The sequence below is a fragment of the Lipotes vexillifer genome, unplaced genomic scaffold (assembly GCF_000442215.2).
Source record: "Lipotes vexillifer unplaced genomic scaffold, Lipotes_vexillifer_v1.1 scaffold481, whole genome shotgun sequence".
NCBI lineage: Eukaryota > Metazoa > Chordata > Mammalia > Artiodactyla > Lipotidae > Lipotes > Lipotes vexillifer.
In genome coordinates, this window is record NW_006789873.1 from 2,829,302 (window position 1) to 2,843,301 (window position 14,000).

At 49.6% G+C, this 14,000-nt stretch overlaps 1 protein-coding gene across 7 annotated transcripts in view; it reads left to right on the plus strand.

Moving 5' to 3' along the window:
- FHL1 (four and a half LIM domains 1) overlaps nt 1-14,000 on the plus strand; it is a 40,011-nt gene that overhangs the window by 23,606 nt on the left and 2,405 nt on the right. For 2 of the 7 annotated variants that reach the window (XM_007462904.1, XM_007462901.1), the window contains 4 exons: nt 11,764-11,945; nt 12,087-12,261; nt 12,873-13,042; nt 13,489-13,675. In XM_007462904.1, coding sequence (XP_007462966.1) covers nt 11,790-11,945; nt 12,087-12,261; nt 12,873-13,042; nt 13,489-13,675 — 688 coding nt within the window. In that variant the 5' untranslated portion in view covers nt 11,764-11,789. Of the gene's footprint in view, nt 1-4,093; nt 4,195-4,378; nt 4,467-11,763; nt 11,946-12,086; nt 12,262-12,872; nt 13,043-13,488; nt 13,676-14,000 lie in introns of those variants that run through there. The other 5 variants (XM_007462903.1, XM_007462902.1, XM_007462900.1 and 2 more) reach the window with 5 other exon arrangements.

Consider the following 14,000-nt stretch of genomic DNA (forward strand, 5'->3'; position numbering starts at 1 on the left):
AGAAAAAGTCCTCTTTCCCACCCTGAAGGTTGACAGGAACATGAGATGGCAGAAGCTGTCCTGGGCTTTTTCTTGCCAGAAGTACTCTGGAGAGCTCAACATTGAATCACACCGTGTCTCGGTGCATGACTAGGTGCCTTAATCGCGCAGTTGGAGTCACTCGGGAAGATTGGTGGTGGGGGGACTGGGGAGTCTGACGAAGTTATATTGAGCAAAAACTTGCCGTTTGCTAATGCGTTAGTAGTAGGCGTGGGGAGGAGGAGAAAAATGGAAGAGAAAAATCAAGATGAAACCACTGATACATCCACAAAGACTCCATTCCAGCTTGTTATCATTCTCTTGCCTCTGGCGGCGACTCACAGCCAGTAAGCGAACCTGAGTACGTTTTCAGATTTCTTCGGGAGAAGAGAACTGCAGTCGGGAGAAGGGTGACCACAGGCCAAGCCGTGAGTGAGGAACTCCCAAGATGTGGGCCAACTAGGTCACTGAATTTGTCATGTTTGACTCTTAGGTTGCACCCCTTTGAACTTCGGAAGTTTGATCCTCCCAGTGGTATTTGTGAGGTAGAGATTCTGAGGTTCGATTGCAGGGCAAGAATCCCCACAAACATGATTCCACTGGAACCTCACCCTCATCCCTGTTTCTCTCTTGGCTTGACAACTTGGACCCTATTAAAAGGGCTTAGTTGTTGACATCTCAGAAGAACCTCCTTATAAAGCCCAAAATAAAGTGCCATTTTTCCCCACAGCGGCTCCGCCTCCCACGTCCCCCGTCGCGTCCCCATCACCCAGAATCACGACCTCAGAGGGGTCACGGCTCCTCCCCTAAGCCGTCCTCTTGGTCCTGCCCCACAGTGTCCCTTCCAGCTCTCCTCTCCGTGCCCACTGCCCTGAGTGCCCTCATTCAGGCTGGTGCCCGCGCCATTCCTTGCCAGGCTGTGCCGTCCCCTTGCGCGTGTCTGTGTGTGCCACCGCGCTCTCGTCCTGCGCTCCCGCCTGCGGGGGATTGCGTCCTGCCTCTGGAGCGGGCCCTGCCCTGCTCGTACCTTTGCTCGCGCTGTACCCTTTTCTTGGAGCGGCCACCCCTGCCCTTCTCTGTGTGCTGCAGTATCCCCCGTTCTTCAGGGACCAGGGCACATACCGTCCCAGCCATCTAGTCTTGTCCGGTCCCCCAAACCCGATGTGGTCTCTGCCTGTGATAAATCTCGACACCACTTCCCATCTGTGTGGTCGCACTCGCCGTGCTGTGCCTTGCATGCTAGTCATCTGTGTGTCGATCTTGGTACACTGCAAAGGAAGGACTGTCTCTTATTCTTTGTGACCAGCAAAATATCTTGCACTGCACAGTAGGACATGTGTTCAGCAAGTGCTCTTATAAAATCAGCGGATGCGTGGGGCGGCACTCTCCACAGGTGGAGCCTAAGGCAGGTTAAATGGAAGTGCAGCGTGGTTGGGGGACAAGAGTGTGGAGATACGCTGAGGCAAGCGGAGCCTCAGGGGTCCCCATGCGACGGGGGGCTGAGGAGCTGTGATGCCCAGCACTCACTGACAGGTCATCCTGATGTTCGCGAGAGCAGGGGAGGCCGGAAGGCCCGAAGTGTGGCCTTCACACGCTAAAGCGATTTGTTCGTGAAACACCAGCCAGCTCCACCAACAGCGTAGGAAGGTGCTTTGTAAACAGTACAGTGATTATTAGGGATGCTGGTACACGTCCTGCTGGTGATGTGAAATGAGGGTGGCTCAGACGCTGATGAAAGCGGTGCCCGTTCGGGTGTCTGCTGAGTGACCGTCAAAGTTTCGGAACCACTGAGCCCCCCACCCTTCTTACTGAGAAGTTGATTTTCAGCTGACAGAGGGCCTTCTCTGTTTTGGTTTTGTGAAAATTACAGCTTTGTGGCTTGAGGACATGGGCAGTGGGGACAGATGTCAGAGCAGGTGTTGGTCACACCTCATGAAGCTCCTCGGAAGGCCGACTTCACCTGGTTGGCGCAAACTGCAGAGTAAATGCTGTTGTCGTCGTCCGAGCTCCTGGCCCACACCGGCCGGTCGGAGTTGACTAATTAATGAACGGTCAGAAAGCAGTTCTCTTGTTTTTGTGTTTTTTCTCGTGTTTCGGGCAAAAGAGATTTAGGTGTATTTGCTCATTTTGTATGGCTCTCGGTCTGTCCGTATTCTGTTGTCACCTTTCACTTCCTGGAGGAGAGCCTTGGGCACGCTGAGCTTATTGTTCGTGGCACAGTGAGAGGGGCGTTTAGAAATACCTCAGCTCGGGCTTCCCTGGTGGCGCAGTGGTTGAGGGTCCGCCTGCCGATGCAGGGGACGCGGGTTCGTGCCCCGGTCCGGGAAGGTCCCACGTGCGGCGGAGCGGCTGTGCCCGTGAGCCATGGCCGCTGGGCCTGCGCGTCCGGAGCCTGTGCTCCGCAACGGGAGAGGCCACGGCAGTGAGAGGCCCGCGTACCGCAAAAAGAAAACAACAACAACAACAAAAAAACTCAGGTCTACCTAAAAATGCACCTCACTAAAACCGAAAATTTAGGGTTCGTAAAGGTTAATCCTCTAATAAACTAAGAGCGTTTCCTCTGGGTGAAAAGTTTGAGTTTGTTTTAGGGGCGTGGCGCCCTTCAGACTGGCCAGTCTCCCTGCCAGACGCAATCAGCCGAGATAAGAAAGGCTGCGGAGGCGTGGTGGGAGCGCAGTGTCCCTTCCCTTCTTTTCCCAGGCTTTCTTTCCTTTTTTTTTTTATCTTTATTTTCTTGACATGTAATAAATCTGCCTGTAATGTCCGGGCTTTTACTGCTACATCATTTTCCAGCTAACTAGGAGTTACTGAGAGTTTTAGCTATCTTTTAGAATAACTCTTTTTCTTTTAAGTTGGATGCATACCATACTTTAATAATCCAAGACAGTTCAGCTGTGTTTCCTGCGTATGTTTCATATAACCCGTATATAACAATATTGCTGTGTTTTTAGTCATTTTTACATTTAAGGGTCCAAAATATATTTAGAATAACTTTTCATTAAACGTTTGAAGAGCATAAGAGCCGGGAAGCTCATTGATTCATTCATCGTGAAGCGTGTATCGCTACCTGCTGGTTCTGGGAGCAGGAAGCCAAGTAAAGCATGACCCCGGCCCTCAGCCTGGGGGGAAGATGCATGAAGAGGGTGAAACCAGTGACAAGCGCTAGACGAGACATGGCCTGACCCGGAGCGCAGGTCGTCCCCTTTCCTTGAAGTTCAATGGCTGAAGCCACTTTTGGGTTCCAGGTGGGGCTACGTTTCCGTTTCATATGTGACTTGATTAACACTTTCCACGTCTTTTAATTCATTTTTCAACATAGAGTTTTCGCAGGGAGCAAATTGGGGAAGAGGTAGAGAGAGCGGAGGTGGGGAGCATGTTTGCGATGTTGAGCAGGGTGGCCAAATGAGACGGCACTGAGAAAGTGACTTGGAGCAAAGCCTCGAAGGAAGCAGAGGAGCAGCTGGGAGAGGCTCCATGTTGAGGGGGTGGCTGCCAGGACCCTGAGGTGGGGCGTATCTGGAGGGCGCAGGGGCCAGCAAGGCATGAGGGCGAGGGGGGCAGGGATGAGGCTAGAGAAGGATCCGGACGGGGGTTGGGGAGGGACTCACAGGCCCCTCCTAGAGCTCCATCCTGATGACCAGCCTCCGGCCAGTGGATGACCTGTTGAGCTGTTACAACATGTTGGGGCGCCATGTTTTCGTCCATATTTTTACATTCATTGTTCCTGACAGTGAAAAGCGAGAGAGATTCTGTTTGTGGGACGATGTCTCTTCCTTGGTGTTCACAGCGGGCCTGTATGTCTCCCTGCTGCCCTGCTCTGACACTAAGGAGATACGAGGCTAGGATTGCTGTCTTCAGTATTCTCCTCATCTCTGGTGCAGACCAAGTAGGACAGAGATAATGCCCTTGATCTGTATATTCATACTGTCTAATCCCTTTTAATTACACTGGTAGCACAAGTCTGTCTCTTATAGTTACTTTTATCATTAACAGCACAAAAATGAATTCTTCAAAGGACCAAATGCAAGCTCTTTAGGCATATAAAGTGGATTAATGAGGGTGGCTCAGCGTTAAGGTATGCCAGGGCCGAGTCCAAATTTTATTCCGGTACAGGGATCACTTTCTATGTGGCCTCTCTGGCTCTGGAACTAATTTGGATGCTGAGTAGCCCCACAGGTATTTATATGTAGTGTTTGGTATTTTTACTGGGTCCTATTCTTCTCCCTTGGATCACCTAAAATGGTTAAGAATTTTCTAGTGGGATTAAGGTTGTGATCTCTGGGGAGGGGTGGGCCATCTGCTCTTGGTTATTTTTGTGTTAGCCGCTTCCCCTTAAATGTATGTTCACAACTGAGCCACAGCCTTATCAGCTGGGCTTGAGGGAAGACTGGTCTAGGTGCCGCCTCCTGAACTTGGTCTCTAAGCCATGGCTTCCCATAGACACTCAGGTAAAAGCTGCATATTCTTTATCTTCTAGGAAGCACAATTTTATTTGGGCACTGAATCTTATGATTTGTCTGAAAGATGCTTTTCGACGAAATGATTTTAGCCTTGTCTATAAATAGTAAATCGTAGCTCGTCTCTGTTCTGTCCTTGCCTTCTTCGAATGCTGTTTCCGAGACAAAAGATTATTCTTATTCAAGTAAAATCAGCAGTTTGAGTGCCTTATTTATTTTAATGTATAAACATACTACTGTATTGTACATTTTCCAGGACATCTTATGAAGCTGAAAGAGATTGTGTGAGGAAGGAGGTTTTCTTTGTTGTTTTAGGAATTTTTTTGTTATTTATAAGATACAAGTCTTCATCTTGACAGTGCTATGAATCGAATGTAAAGTGTTTAGAAAAGGTCAATCGAATATGGAGCTGGAAGGAGGAAGATTTATAACTAAGAAAGTCCATACTGACTTAACCACATCTCCTTTTCTGAGCCGTCTCTTTTCTTCCTGAAGAAATTGCTGTGATACTTTTGATATGACACATAGGTTATTAATTGTTCTGATCAGAAAAAGGGGCAAAGGTTCGGAACTTCTAGACCATCATTACCGTGAGACTCTTCCTGACACCGAGGAAGCCCTTGGGCCATGGGCAAGACTCCCCCGGGATAGGGACTGAAGGACCGCCAGTTTCCCCAGAAAGCCCGGTTCTCTGGAGTCAGCCTGCTGCCACTCTCTCCTGAGAAGCCAGGAGTGTCGCCGTGGCTCCGTTGCCCTCTACCTAAGTAACAGTCCCCTTTCTTAGCAACCAGGCACTTTGTCCCATCTCCCAGCTTTCAGATTAAGGGGCAAAGTATTATAATTATCAGCGGCAGTCTTTTGGAAAAATTGATTTTGAAAGCTTGTAACTGCTTGCCAATAATATATATATATATATATATATATATATATATATATTTTGCCTGTCAATATTTAAACAATGGAAATACTTTAAGAAATTTCTCTTTCGTTGTTTTAAAACGAATATGCTGTGATGGAATGCACTGCTTTAATGAATCAGTGTGCAGTGTCTTCCCTGTTCCCAAGTGTTCAAGAGCAGTCTGTTTTTCTCCCCACCCCCCAGGAGCCATTTTACAAACACGGCACCACGCGCCTGACGTTGTGGTAATCGGCCAACATACATATTCTCTGGGTGTAGACAACAGTCAGCTGTAGCAGTTGTTCCAGTGGACCTTGAACTCACGTTAACTCCCTGCTTTATTTACTAATTAAATGACAGAATAGGGAAATGTATCTCAAAGGTGACATATTTATAACACGCCCAACCTTGGTTTTTAAAGTGCACCAAGTCCCGACGTTATTCTTATAGTAAATCTGGAGGCTATAACTGTGACTAGACAAATGACTGACACCTTCTAGATGATTTTTAAAATCAGGGACTATCATCTTGTGTTACATTAGGTTCACAGGTCCATGAAAGCAGTTGAGAAAGAAGTGCTCACAGAAAGAAGCCCCACAGTACCCTGAAATGGACTTTGTGTGGACACAGTAGAGGCTCGGATAATTGGATGGATGAGAGTCCATTTTCAGGGACCATCCACATACTTGAGAGGACGTTTTGAGGACAAGAATTGATCCTTTTGTTATTGAACACTTACCGTCTGCAAAGTTGTGCAGATTTCATTCCTTTACCCTTTGGCCTTTCAGGTTGAGGACGGGGTGGGTGGGAGGGCAGTGAAGTCACCCAGCATCCTCTCCAGGCAGGGATGTGACGGGAACGGGTGGGCGAGGGGAGCAGACCCGGTGGACTGGCTTCCTGAAATAACTGGAAGGTGGTAGTCAGAAGCCTTGGTCTAGGGTGAAACTGAACGTTTTGTACTTTTAATGACCACCAAATGACCGCCTGCTACTGTGCCACAACTAGAAAAGCTGAAAACGCATGTTGTGTTGGCTACCAGGTCAGAAGCCCTTTCTCTACGGTGCGAGAGGCAGAACGTGCTGCACGTGTTGTGTGCGACGTTCAGAAAAGCCCTGTGTCAGGACAGAGTGGCTCTGGGATAGGATCTGCCCGGGGTAAGTTCAGGGGCACATAATGTTTCGTTTGATCATCTCTGTGCAGCCCTCCTGATCCCGGGTGTCATCTAAACCGGGTTACCTGTGACCAGCAAAAGCCAAAGGAGAGTTGGCGGGGGTTTTCCTAAACGCAGCGTTACCGGCGAAGTTGCTAATAACTTGGAACTGTTACCTGGTCTGTTCGTAAGGCAAAAACCACTTTCCGATTTTCTGTGAAATTCTCTGGGAGCCCACTTTTCAGTGACTCGTGAGCCCCTCCCTGTCGCAGCTGTGCAGGTGTTTATCCCCCGCGTGGGGCGGCGCCTCCAGGTGCGCAGGCGTGACTGCTGCGCAAGCCTCCCTTTCATCAGCGAAGGCTTCGTTGCGTGTGTTGAATGTTCTCATACGTGGAGTGACTAACGTCCTGGTATGTTGCACTTAGCCATTAACAGACCAGAAATAACCTGCATTTTTTCCCATTTGAGTTGCTGTTCAGTGTTTATACTGTACATTATACCACTCGGGGAAAGCACATAGTTAGAAAAATGCTACCTAGTAATAATACTCACTTCTTCCCTAAATATTCTTATTTTGAGCCACTTGGGCAGGAGGAGAAAAATGAAGATTAGCAAGAAATCCATGAGAGAATACATATAAAGCAGAAACAAGATTATTAACTACAAATTGGATCTTCTCTAATGAGGTTTATAGTAAAAATCAAACAAACAAACAAACAAACAAAAAAACAGATGTTGCAGTGTTATATTTCTTGTATGTGTACATGATTACATCGGAAGCCAAAACTTTTTATTGAGATACTGAGGTTTATATAGGCCCCTCTTAGAATGTTGGATGTACGTCAGGAATTTTCTGAAAGAGGAAGCTTGTTTATTAAGTGAAGAATGATGTGTCTTTTGAAGCAGGCATAGCAAGAAAATCAGGCTACCATCTTGGAATAAATACCTAAAATTTGACACATTTCCAACTGCATTCCAACCGGCTAAGTCTTATAAAGGACTGTCAGTTAGACATCAGCACCTTAGGGTCACAGGTGCTGCCCCCTGATTTTCTAAAACAGAAATCTTTGTTATAAAATGATTAGTCAGGGGCTTCCCTGGTGGCGCAGTGGTTGAGAGTCCGCCTGCTGATGCAGGGGACACGGGTCCGTGCCCCAGTCCGGAAAGATCCCACATGCCGCGGAGCGGCTGGGCCCGTGAGCTATGGCCGCTGAGCCTGCGCGTCCGGAGCCTGCGCTCCGCAACGGGAGAGGCCACAGCAGTGAGAGGCCCACGTACCGCCAAAAAAAAAAAAAAAAGATTAGTCAGAGAGCTCCCCTGGGGCAAACATGTCCTGGACAAAGGCAGGAAGGGAAGTCGTGTCCTACTGGTGTGTATCCAATGTTTCATCTCCCGATTGATGACGCCTTTTCCCAGATAACAGCAATAAGTCAAAGGCAAACAGATCTGGAAGTTTGGGAAGGTTAAAAGGTTTTGTATTTCATGTACTTAGAAATGCTAAGGGGGTAAAAAATTGTTCCCTAAGAGATACACCTCACCTAAGTCTATGTCATGCACTAAGATTAAAGAGAGCCCCAAAGAGGAGGTAAAAATGCCACCTTCATTTTTTTTCTCTATTCTTTTATTTCTAACAAGGGGAAAGAAGGGGAAGCGTAGAGCTTCTCTCTCCTCATGAAGTCAGTGCTTAACTGTGGCTCATTTGGTGCAGCCCACAAATCAGGATATTTGCTGTCTTTTAGGAACCTGTCAGCGTTGTCATTTATAAGCCGTTTTCTTAGGGTTGGTAATCTCTTAGAGGATAAGTAGTAACAAAATATTTTGCTCTTCTGCACATTGTCGATATTTTACGCAGAGGTCTGATGTGGTAACTATCTCATCAGCAGGGATGTATTACTCCAGCTTCTTCCTAAGTACACTGTGTGAAGGTTTGAAATAGTTTTGGACCAAATAATCATAAGGTTAGAAAACCACAAGGTAAGCTCATTCCCATTGCCCAAAGTTTCACTTACTGGATTTATTGCAAAAAGGTACTAAAGTTCATGAATTTGACATCGACATTGTTAACATGCTTTAAGTATTTCCAGCCTGTTTACTTCTTAGGCAATAAAGCCTGCATTCCTAGAAGTGCCTATTTTATCTTGACAAGTAAGTGTTCGCACACACATGAAAGAGGCTCGAGGCAGCTGTGGAAAGCTGTTCTAAAGGGTGTGCCCTTTGAAATCTGTTACTCATCTGGATACACACTCTCTGGGTTTAAGTATACATTGGCGGGGCATATGAGATGACCCTGGGCTTTTCATACTGAAGAAAGAAAAAATAATAATGCCTACAGCTAGGACTCAAAAACACCAAGTGGTGGGGCTTTCCTTAGTGGTGTTCACTGAATTCCCCTTCTGCTTGGTTTTACTGTACTGTAGGTATGATAAAGTGGTGAACAGATTCAGTGACTCCATTTTCAACACTCTCTGGTTCTGCCATGTTCATTGCTGAGCCATGGATTAGTTCATCGTGTGGATGCCTAGAAACTCTTGGGCGAGTCGTGTTCTAGAACGATAAAAATAACCAATGAAGAACTTGGCATTGGTAAAATAATAGTTTGAAAGTATGTGGTTTTAAGGCGGGAAAGGCTTGGCAGGTAAGATCTCTCTGGTAGTATGAAAGCATAGTGGTTTTCCTTCTCTCCAAAAGCTCTAAATGGAATCCACTGTGTCTTCTGGTAGTTTGTTTTTTTGTATGACATAAGTACCTGTATTTTTACCATAAAGCTAGGATTCAGAAATACCATGAGACAGAACCATCCCTTAGGTGGGTCTCTGTATGGTACTCTAGTACAGAAATATTTAGAATCCATTTCTTCTTTGAATGACATCAAAAGAGAGTGATATTGGGGCTTCCCTGGTGGCGCAGTGGTTGAGAGTCCGCCTGCCGATGCAGGGGACACGGGTCCGTGCCCCGGTCCGGAAAGATCCTACATGCCGCGGAGCGGCTGGGCCCGTGAGCCATGGCCTCTGAGCCTGCGCGTCTGGAGCCTGTGCTCCGCAACGGGAGAGGCCACAGCAGTGAGAGGCCCGCGTACCGCAAAAAAAAGAGAGAGAGAGAGTGATATTAAAATGAGTTGGGTTCAGACTTACTCTAAATAGAGACTTTGGTAAGAGAGAAAGAGGGATTTTCAAATGTGGTCCAAGAAGATAGTCTCTAGCCACGCAGGAAGCCAGCGCTGTCTAATCTTACAAATTCTGACTTCCTGCCAAATGGCATTTAGGACCCACTGATAATTTAATTTCCTGGCACTTACTGTTACCGGAGATTTATCTGGTTTCTCTACACAGCTCTAAACAAGAAAGTAAATCTTCGCTGAGTGCACAGTTTCAATATGGAAGAGCTAATAAGACAAGGATTTTATGTGACATGTGAAAGGCCAACAAGAATGAATCAAGGAGAGTGATTTTCAACATTCTATCCCTGTGACAGGCGCCCTTTCCAGTGTACACGGGGGCTAAAGACAGTTTAAAAGCTGCCTTAAGTAAATAGTGCGTAGTTCAAGGAGATAGACCCTGGTTTCATCATGTCTCTACTTTCCTTTCTAACCCAGTTATGTAAGGGAACACCCCGGTTTTCTTTCGGGGGGAAAAGTGCCGGTAAGAACCATTCTCTAGTCTCAGTAAATCTCTGAACTGGGACATGACTGTCCCAAGCACCTGTCTTCACATAAGACTGTCACTGCTTGGCTTCAGTCGTCAGGTGTCTGGAGAGCCGATGGGCCTGGGGCGCTGCTCACCTGCCCTTGTCGGAGGCTGGTCTGAGTGCGAGTCCCCTGCCTTAGCCCAGCCCCGGCGGTGCTCAGACACAGGGTGTGGTTTCCTTAGCTCGCTCTGCTGTTTGGTTGCCTACAGCAACAGGATCCAAACAACTTGGACATGTGTTTGTATTAAAAAAAAAAAAAACTGGGAATGGGACCCAAAGTGGGAGTCTGGGGCTGGCCAGTTAGTGGAAGAGCTGCGGTGAGTACCGGGCAACTGCTCGTTTCTTTTCCCTCCTTCTTTCTCTCTAAATTACTCCTGGGGTGTTGTTCACTTGCACAATAACCACGTTTGTGGGTATTTGGAGAAATAGTCTCTGTTTTCCTGTTTCCTGGGCAAATTAAATAATATTGCTGTCTATTTACCAGTGTAAGTTTCTTTCTCAGGGAGAGAGGAAGAAATTAGCATCTGCTTACAGAGGTTGGGAGCTAATAGAAACTCACATTTGGTACCTCTTTGGTGGCAGGATTAACAGAGTGCTCTTTAGTGCCTGTGATTCCGGGGGCGGGGGTGGGGTGGGGTGGGGTGGGAGGGAGTAGTTATATGAAGGCAATGGAAGGGGTTCTTGGAATAACCATTTTCCCCCAAATTATACTTGAAAATTGCAAATGTCCTAAATCGTATAGTTCATTGACTGTATTGACCCTCAGTTGCTTAAACAAAGGGGGATTTGATTTTGGCGCATCACAAAACCGAACGTCACCGTGACAGATGGTTCACAAAACTGGCCGGTGTGCGTCAAGAGTGCCTTTTAAATAAGTCCTCTCTTGCCTGATCGCTTGGGCCTCAAAAGTCAGTAAACTATCTGGGAAATAATTCTTTAGGATCTTTTCAGGGACTAAAAAGTGCTCTGGCAGACTTAAAAGCGGACATTTAAAATAAATTAATAAGCATTGCTTACGTGCCTAGGGTGGTCCAGAGTCAGCAGTTAAGTTTCTGTTCAGATGAACTGCATTTTGCAGGTAGGAGGATAGCTGGGCGTCCGGAGGATGCTCTCCCCGCTGAGAAAGTTGTAGGCGGGGGTTCCTGGTTGGGTCTCTAGTGAGGGCCTGGGCACCTCCCTCCCTGCCAGCTGGGCTGCCCACCTGCAGACTCGGCCCAGAGAGCTGTGTCCTTGTCCTTTGGTGTAGGCTCGGCCTCCCCTCTCCTGCCTGCCCCGTCCCAGCCCTGCCCTCGCTCACCCCACCACTTGGGGCCCCGTGCCCGCCAGAACCCCTGTCCCCCTCCCCCAGTGTCCTCTGTGAGGCAGCACTGTGTTGGGGTGGCCCAGCGGGACTCTCTCTCTCCCGGGGCCCCAGGGACTCACCGCGGGGCGCTTTCGTCGCAGGAGTCACGGTGAAGCGCCTGTCGCCTGGGTCCCGTGGTGGCCTCCCCAGAGCCCCTCGGGCCACACTCCAGCCTTCCCGTTGGTCATTTGTCCCACCTGCTCGTCCCCCACAGGTCCCTCCAGCTACAAGGTGGGCACCATGGCTGAGAAATTCGACTGCCACTACTGCAGGGACAACCTGCAGGGAAAGAGGTACGTGCAGAAGGACGGCCACCACTGCTGCCTCAAGTGCTTCGACAAGTTCTGCGCCAACACGTGCGTGGAGTGCCGCAAGCCCATCGGCGCCGACTCCAAGGTAGCGGCCGCGGGGGCGGGCGGGGCTGAGGGTGGACCTGGACGGGGCACCGGCCCTTCCGCTCGGGCTCTGGTGTGAGGGACCATGTCGTCTTGACGGGACGCCCCGCTCACGGCGTCTGGCCCCCTGCTTGGCTCCCAGGAGGTGCACTACAAGAACCGCTACTGGCACGACACCTGCTTCCGCTGCGCCAAGTGCCTCTGCTCCTTGGCCAATGAGACCTTCGTGGCCAAGGACAACAAGATCCTGTGCAACAAGTGCACCACTCGGGAGGACTCCCCCAAGTGCAAGGGCTGCTTCAAGCCGATCGTGGCAGGTACCGGCCGCACTCAGCCCCGGGGCAGCCAGGGAGGAGGCCCTGGGGGCAGACGTGGCGTGGGGTTGCTTGCGGTGATGGGGCTGGTGCTGCTGGGAGCCGCGGCTGGAGTTCAGCGTATATATGCACGCATATATATACACGTATATATGTGTACACATATATGCTCGCACACACGCACACACGGCAACTAAAGAACACTGGAGAGAACTGTCTGTGGCAAGAGAAGGAAGTGAAAAGTATGTAGCGCTTTCTCACTTGGGATAGTAAGTGATCGAAGCATGCTTCTTCCTTAGGGTGTAATTCCGGGTCACGTAGTCCCCTGTTGAGTCTCGGAGTCCACAAAGGCCATGGGGGTGGGGGTGGGGCCGGGATTCAGGCATCTGACCCTAAATCACTAAAGCCGGGGTCCCCTCCCTGACAGAGTCTGGGTTGGCATGACCACAGGAGGACGCGGTAGAGAAGCCCCTGCGGGTAGGTGACTGGAAGCGTGAGGCCAAGAACTGCAGGGCCTGCATTTCCTCCCCTCTGGAGGGCCCAGGACGGCGCCAGCGGATGCAGCCCCCTGCAGAGCACTGTCAGTGGGGCTACCCCGTCTCTTCCCCCCGCAGGAGATCAGAACGTGGAGTACAAGGGCACCGTCTGGCACAAAGACTGCTTCACCTGCAGCAACTGCAAGCAAGTCATCGGGACGGGAAGCTTCTTCCCTAAAGGGGAGGACTTCTACTGCGTGACTTGCCACGAGGCCAAGTTTGCCAAGCACTGCGTGAAGTGCAACAAGGTACGTGTCAAGGGAGTTCTGCGCTGACCATTGCTTCTAGAGGCGTTTGACAGTTTGCGGAGCACTTGCACACACACTATCCCATTCCATCCTCACGACAGCCCTGCGACGTAGGAATTATTATTCTCGTTTTACAGATGAGGAGACTGGGGTTGTAGAAAGCCGCGCCCAGGCCAAGGCAGGCTGTCCGTGGGCACACCGGCCCTGGAGGCCGGCCTCCTCCCCCCAGTTGCTGTGTAGTAACCTCGCACAGGGGCCTGCCTTCTCTGAACCTCAGTGTCTTCATCTGTAACTGGGGGATAATAATAGCGCCTGCCTCCCATGGCCGTTGTGGCGATTCAATGAGATATTGTAGACCAGAGCGCCCAGCACAGTGCCTGGCACGTAGTAGGCATTCAACAAAATGGTTGTTGAATCTGAATCCGGTGCTACACTCCCTGGTCTAGGCCATCACATCTGGAGGAATCACTTACCAGGATCAGCCCTGGCATGCCGAGTGCTTTGTGTGTGTTACCTGCTCTAAGAAGCTGGCTGGGCAGCGTTTCACCGCTGTGGAGGACCAGTATTACTGCGTGGATTGCTACAAGAACTTTGTGGCCAAGAAGTGTGCTGGATGCAAGAACCCCATCACTGGTAGGCTAAAGAGTCCTTGCTAAGTCTGCCAGGCTAGGTTTTGCGCATGGTAACCATCTCTCATTTTCCTACGTCGTCGGTTTCATCCACAAAGGCCCCAAAGAATGCCCTCTCCCCCTGCCACTGTGGTCCCGAAGGCCCCCAAATAGTTTGGATTCTCCCCCAGGCCAGGTTAGCCTTTGCAACACAGAACACTTCTGACGACTGCCGACTAACTAACGCTGCTGCCGGAGATCACGAGCCTGAGACCCACGGCCACGGGCAGGCACTGCGCGGGGATCCTGGGGGGGTAGGGGTGGGGGGAGAGGAGCGGGGTGGGGTGGGG